This window comes from Megalobrama amblycephala, linkage group LG21 (assembly GCF_018812025.1).
Source record: "Megalobrama amblycephala isolate DHTTF-2021 linkage group LG21, ASM1881202v1, whole genome shotgun sequence".
NCBI lineage: Eukaryota > Metazoa > Chordata > Actinopteri > Cypriniformes > Xenocyprididae > Megalobrama > Megalobrama amblycephala.
This window is the reverse complement of record NC_063064.1, coordinates 8,689,687-8,697,217: the sequence shown is the minus strand read 5'-3', so window position 1 is coordinate 8,697,217 and position 7,531 is coordinate 8,689,687. Positions and strand designations below refer to the sequence as shown.

At 36.5% G+C, this 7,531-nt stretch overlaps 1 protein-coding gene across 1 annotated transcript; it reads left to right on the top strand.

Annotated features, from left to right (window-relative positions):
- The first annotated feature begins 341 nt into the window (after nt 1-341).
- Nucleotides 342-5,733, top strand: LOC125256743. Its single transcript, XM_048172964.1, has 3 exons — nt 342-971; nt 2,040-2,106; nt 3,791-5,733. Exon 3 carries the CDS (start codon nt 3,799-3,801, stop codon nt 5,365-5,367), a length of 1,569 nt encoding a protein of 522 aa, XP_048028921.1. The 5' UTR covers nt 342-971; nt 2,040-2,106; nt 3,791-3,798; the 3' UTR covers nt 5,368-5,733.
- The last annotated feature ends 1,798 nt before the right edge of the window (nt 5,734-7,531 follow it).

Below are 7,531 nucleotides of genomic sequence, written 5' to 3'. Positions count from 1 at the left end.
TTAACTGTATCAACAAAACTACCTTCTAATCAGTGATTAGACTTTAGATTTGATCAGTGAAGTTACTTAATACATAAGCTACTTCATAATGCCATAAAAGTGCCATTAAATCAGCCACAGAAAAAGCTAACATAAGAAGTCAAGAGTGAAGAGCCCAACTGGGAATACTGATCACCATAATGGTGACTTCAAATGTTTGTTCCTCTTTCCTTCAGTGGTTCTGTTTGTTAACTTCAGGTGCCATCAGCCGTTCTGAGTGACAGTTTCAATGCAAGTTCATTTTGAATGCATTTTGTTAAAATTTAACCTGAGGAAATCCTGATGTTGTACTTTGACCCGTTTCAACACACCCTATGTTATACTTGAGCATCTTAACACTTATCAGGAAGAGATTGTTACTTGTTATTATACTGACTCGCTTCTTTTTTGACAAAAGCAAAAGAATCAGAGATCAATGAAGAACGGAGAGAAAAACGTCCAACAATGATTTATGAGTAGTTTAGTTCTGAGCAGACAGCAGATCTTATTTGAAACTATCGTTCACAAGTAAAGTTTAGATAGCTGGAGCTCAAACTGTCAAAATGGCGTCAATGCATGTATCTTCAGAAGAACTTTCTTGTCCTGTGTGCTGTGAAATCTTTAAGTCTCCTGTTCTTCTGTCATGTAGTCACAGTGTCTGTGAAGAGTGTCTTCAACAGTTCTGGAGAACCACCAAAACTCAGGAGTGTCCTGTCTGCAGAAGATCCTCAAAACTCGAACCTCCAGTTAATCTTGCACTAAAAAACTTGTGTGAGTCATTCCTGAAGGATATCCGTTCATGAGGGTCTGAGGAGATCTGCAGTTTACACAATGAAAAACTCAAACTCTTTTGTTTGGAGGACAAACAGCCTGTGTGTGTAGTGTGCAAAGATTCACTGAAACACGCCAATCACACATTCAGACCCATCAGTGAAGTTGATCCATCATATAAGGTAATAAATATTTATTTCTGAGGATTAAAGCTTGTCATAAATATACAAATGTCTCAATACCATTTTATTCATGTAGTGTGTTACATATATAAGCATATTGATATTACAGAAATCTGTGGTGTCCTTAAAAGTCCTGAAGCCCTTAAAAGGGAAACATAAAAACAAAGAAAACATTTTAAAACATCAGACCATGGGGGTGGGATTCCATTCGTCATTATAGCTTTCAGAAGGATACTCACTATTGCCCCATTTGTGGTTGATTCTTTTGACATATTCACAATTAGAATTGCTTAGTCTGACATTACATGTTCCATTATTGGAGAACACGCGCAACCATTATCTGGGGGATCTGATGCTTTGATTCTAAATTAGTCTGACTCCCGACTAATTTTACAGAAGGAAAATTCTCAATAAATAGCTGTGGTCTTTAATATGATGGCTGGGTGGCACTAAACGCACATGATTATTGTCTTTAAAAGGTACTTAGCATATTAAAAATAAACACAATACATACAATAATATACACGTATTGACTGTTGTTTCTGCGACAGCTCCAGCTCACGCAAAGTGTAATACATCAGTGTCCGAATACCTCGGTTCATTTCGTTCACTTCTTGCTGATATACTGCACTCAACTGCCATGCACTATATTAGGAATATTATATTAGGAATAGAGAATCATCTGAACAAGTGAGTGATCATGTATGCAGAAACAGAGGCCCTGTCCTAGTTGACAACTAGAGTGGATTCCTGTGCTGAAATTGACCCCGACTCTAGGGGGATTCAGAGTTGAGGAATAGACTCTTTTGGAGTTAACTCTCCATAGGCTCAAACCTCTGCTCTTTTTCAAATCTAATAAAAAGTTCCCACTCTCAACAATTACAACGATTACAATCAATTTAAAAGTCCAGTGCGATTGAAAATGCTCAAACTCCTCCATTGGAATAAAAAAGCCCAAACAAATTAAAATTTCTGTCGCATAACACTATGTTTGGAATTATGAATTCATTCCAATCTAAACAGCGTAATAACCCACATGTGGTTTGAACATCCTCTTTTGATTCACAGGTCAGTTCTTCTCTACTCTGCCCCAGCATCACCTCTAAGGACTCCCATTTACAGTGTTGGTCATCCCGTAAGTCACTGCACGTTTGTCCACTTTTTTCTGTAAATTTCACAATAAACTTTTAAGACCAGACAGCTCCCAGGATTCATAGCAAAACACATCAACATACAATCTGAATTCCGGAAAAGTTGGGACGTTTTTTAATTAAATGAAAACTAATAGACTTTCAAATCACATGAGCCAATATTTTATTCACAATAGAACATAGATAACATAACAAATGTTTAAACTGACACATTTTTACAATTTTATGCACAAAATGAACTAATTTCACATTTGATGCCTGATATAGGTCTCAAAATAGTTGGGATGGGTGCATGTTTACCATGGTGTGGCATCTCCTTTTCTTTTCAAAACAGTGTGAAGATGTCTGGGCATTGAGGTTATGAGTTTCTGGAGTTTGAGTGTTGGAATTTGGTCCCGTTCTTGCCTGATATCGGTTTCCAGCTGCTGAAGAGTTCAAGGTCATCTTTCGTTTAATGATGCGCCAAATGTTCTCTATAGATGAAAGATCTGGACTGCAGGCAGGAAAATTCAGCATATGAACTCTTCCACGACGAAGCCATGCTGTTGTAATAGCTCTGGTATGTGGTTTTGCATTGTCCTGCTGAAATACACAAGGCCTTCCCTGAAATAGACACTGTCTGGTAGGGAGCATATGTTGCTCTAAAACCTTTATATACCTGTCAGCATTCAAAGTGCTTTCCAAAACATGTAAGCTGCCCATACCGTATGCACTTATGCACCCCCATACCATCAGAGATGATTGGCTGTTGAACTGAACGCTGGAAGGTCTCCCTCCTTTTTAGACCGGAGGACACGGCTTCCAACAAGAATGTCAAATTTGGACTCATCTAAACACAGAACACTTTTCCACTTTGAAACAATCCATTTTAAATGAGCCTTGGCCCACAGGACATGACGGCGCTTCTGGACCATGTTTACATATGGCTTCCTTCTAGCATGATAGAGCTTTAGTTGGCATCTGCAGATGGCACGGCGGATTGTGTTTACCGACAGTGGTTTCTGGAAGTATTCTTGAAACTTTTTACGCACTCTTTCACAGCTCTTTACTTTTGAGAGACTCAGCCTTTCTAAGACATCCCTTTTATAGCTAATGATGTTACAGACCTTATATCAATTAACTTAATTAGTTGCTAGATGTTCTCCCAGCTGAATCTTTTCAAACTTTCTTGCTTTTTCAGCCATTGGTTGTCCCCCTGGCCAACTTTTTTGAGACATGTGGCAGGCATCAAATTTGAAATGAGCTCATTTAGTGGATAAAAGTGTAATATTTCTCTGTTTAAACATTTGTTATGTTATTTATGTTCTATCACGAATAAAATATTAGCTCATGTGATTTGAAAGTCTTTTAGTTTTCATTTTATACAAATTTGTCCCAACTTTTCCAGAATTTGGGTTCTATTGTAATTTGTTATTTGGTTTAATTTGCTTATTTTACAAAAATGTAACAAACCGAATTTATTAATTAAATATTTAATCGAACAAAATGCTAATAACACTTATTTGTTACAGTTTTAATGTAAATAATATATTTTGATCAACAATAACAATAGCACTGAAGCTGCTTCATTATAAAAATGTTTTTGCTTCTTAAATAAAGCAATAAAACAAAACATCAAATGTATACATTTATTTGTGTGAATTAACATTTTCTGTTTTAACACCACAGGCAAAAATATGATCAGTTTAAATAAAATTGATGAAATACGCAAGAAAAGCATCTTAATTGAAAATGGAAATCCTGCTCGATACCGTCTGCAAAAAAATGCAGACAATTTGGATCATCCTGAACCATATAGAAAAATCACCTTTGGGAACAGAGACAAACAGAAACCCCATAAAATCATTCTGATGGTGGGAGAAACAGGAACGGGAAAAACAACCCTGATCAATGCGATGATCAACTACATGTTGGGTGTTCAGAGAGAAGACAAGATTTGGTTTGAGATCACAGATGATCAGAGTGACCGAACATCAGTCCACAGTCAGACCTCCAGCGTCACTGTTTATGGGTTTTATCCACAAGAGAGTCCAATCGATTTAACAATCATCGACACTCCAGGATATGGAGACACTCGTGGAATCGATCTTGAAAAAAAGATCACCAAGAGTTTGCTTAGTTTAAGTAAATCTGATGAAGTGATTCATGAAATACATGCAGTGTGTCTGGTTATTAAAGCAACACAGAATCGACTCTCTGACAGACAAATATACATATTTGATGCTGTTCAGTCTTTATTCGGAAGAGATATTGCTGAAAACATTGTCCTGCTCTTCACATACTCAGATGGAGCTCGACCTAAAAATGCCCTGACGGCTGTTAAAGAGGCTAAAATCAAGTGTGCAGTGAATGACAAGAATCAGCCAGTGTATTTCCGGTTTAACAACTGTCAGTCAAAAACTGATGAAGATGATGATGAAGATGAGGAAGACCGCGAACAGAGGCTGAATCAATCATGGAATCTCAGTTTTAAAGGAATGATGCAATTATTCAAGTTTCTTGACACAATACAACCAAAATCCCTAAAGATGACCCGAGATGTGTTGCAGAAACGGAAGCAGTTGGAGGCAAATATTTCCAATCTAAAAGCACGTGTTCAAACGACAGAACTAAAGCAAAATGAGCTGAAACAAACTCAAGAGGCTCTGGAGAAGAACAAGGAACATGCAAACTTTAAATATGAAGTTGAAGTGCCCTATAAAGAATGGGTTGATATTGATACTTCTGTAGCCAAAGCAGCGATGTGCTGCACCGTCTGTCAGGAGAACTGTCATTATCCAGGATGCTGGTGGACCAGTGATCTTTCATGGTGCAGTTCAATGAGAAATAATCATTGTACAGTGTGTACAAATAAATGCCACTTCAGCAAACACATCAAAGCAGCGAAAATATATGTAACAAAGACAAAGAAAGAGAAGAGAACATATGAAGATTTACAGAAGAAATATGATGGTAAGATTGGAGACGGCAAGTGTGTGGTCAAGATGCTGGAAGAGGAACTGCAAGAATTAGAGAAAGAGAAAATAAAGCTGGTGAATGAAGCTTTTCACTGTGTGGAAACTCTGGAGCAGATCGCACTCAATGCTGATTCTCTACTCACACTTCAGCACATTGATTTTCTGATTGAGAAGCTGAAGGAAATAAATGAGTCTGAGAAAGCTGGAACACTGGAAAACATCAAGAAGAGAGCAGGAGAAAGAAAGCAAGGACCCCTGGGATACTTGGCAAGATTTTTCAAAAAATAAACACAAATCATGCCTTTGTTCAAATTATGCTGAAAACTGGATCCTAAAAATGTTTGTGCTTTGTTCAAAAGCATGTCCTTCGTGTGATGTTAAGCGATATTATCATCGATCATAATTGCAATATTATATGAATCTACAAATGCCTGCATTTCCCATTTGTAAGTTGCTTTGAATCAGCTAACTGCATCTGTTCAATTAACTAAGGTGATATTCGTTTATACAGTAAGATGCTATTGAAAATATAGCAGTGAAACTGTAAAAGAAATTGTTATTCATCATAAAATTATGTGCATGTAATCATTGTCAGACTGTTTTAACTGTATTATCAAGCACTGCCATCTAGAGGCCATATGAGAAACTGTTGAGTTTCATCCATCAGGTAAAAAAAGATACAAAGAGTTCAGATGCAAAAGCCTCTAAGTGCCATCTGAAATTTTCTTCTAAAATGAGCATTTTTATCAAGCTTGTATGTTTAGGTTCAGTAATTTCTCTTTAATGTCAATTAATAGGTCATTTTCATTGCCATTAAAGTGAATTAACTGAACATAAACATGCGAGCTTGATAAAAATGCTCATTTTAGAAGAAAATTTCAGATGGCACTTAGAGGCTTTTGCATCTGAACTCTACATTTCTAAGCTCTGCTTTACTATAAATCTGGACTGTGCTTGTCACAAAGAGATTATGAAATTCTTCCACTCGTATTTCACTTTTATCAATAAAGCTTTTTAAAAGATGCTTATATGTGTTCATTTAACCCTGTTGAAATCAAGATTAATTTTCCTTTAAGACACATTTTACATAGCTCTTTTTAATTTTTTACAAAAAAGATCTCTAGGAGGATACATAAAATATTTTATAAAACATTCTGATACGATGGGAGTGAAAGTGATAGTAGAGGAGAACTAGATCATGAAAGAACTCAGGTCACTTAAACTTTATGTCGGGGTGTTGCCCTCAAGGCTATCCGCTTGTTAAGTTGTGACGTAAGGAACGGCATTTCCGGGTCCAAGCCTCGACTCGTTTCACTTGAGAATGCCATCAACGGCCATTTATGAGCGCTATTTATTCATATTAAACATCAATCATTTTAAAAAGTTAAAAATTTTAAATACTTACAGTCTACACAACAGTCTCCGTGCTCACAGCATCACAGACATTAATATTTTAACGATTTATAAAAGATGAATCATTGTTTGGCCATCTGGAATTTTGGTTTCACACACACTCAGTGCAGAAACACAAATATGATCTTAATATCAGCTTTGTTGAGCTTCATCAGTATTTCTTCAGATAATTAGAAATTATTTTGATGTTATCATGATTTTTAGATCATTTATGGTTTACTTATCCTCATTTCCACTCACTCAGTATTTTAAAGTCATTGATATTTTTGATCATGTACTTTTATTATTTTTTCTTCCTAATCTTAGTTATATAGTAAAGATCTGAGGAACTGAAGCTGTCGATCACACAGCGAGAGTTTATCTGGACACTTCCCAAAACTCCTGTTATAATCAGTGACGCTCTTACACTACACAATCAATCTCTGACTGGATTTACATCGTGTTTGCATTGTTAGTTATGATGAAAGCATTTCTTTAGTGCAGAAATTTAGTTGCAATGACGAGATCACTGCATTCACACCATCAACAGACTGTCTGTCATCTGCTCAGTTTCTCATCACTGCAACCTTCCCTGTGATGAACAGATCTAAATATAAGGCAATAATCAACACTTTCACCATTCGTTCATTTAGACAGCTGTAATAGTAAAAATGTAGTGATAGTATTCGAGAAGGTTTCACATGTAAACAATCAGAGCGCTAAAATCAGAGTGGAAATAGCCATTTATTTCTAAATTATGACAATTATTTGATGTAAAATCATATTAACATTATAAGTGCACCTCAGGAAACATTATAAATAATCATAAATCAGTTGGTGAAGCGACTCAGACGCCTGCAGTGAAATCTGTTCATCTAGGAAACACATTCACCATGTCCTGTAAAAGCAGTCCTGACGTCTATCAGAGTTGGGATCATCAACCTCTATCCTGGTTCAGTGATAAAGAGTCAAAAACCTCCGTCAGTCAGAGTCACAGTGATTTGTGCTAGAAACACTGAATAAGTTCATCCACAAATATGAGGGCTGCAGCAGATGAGAA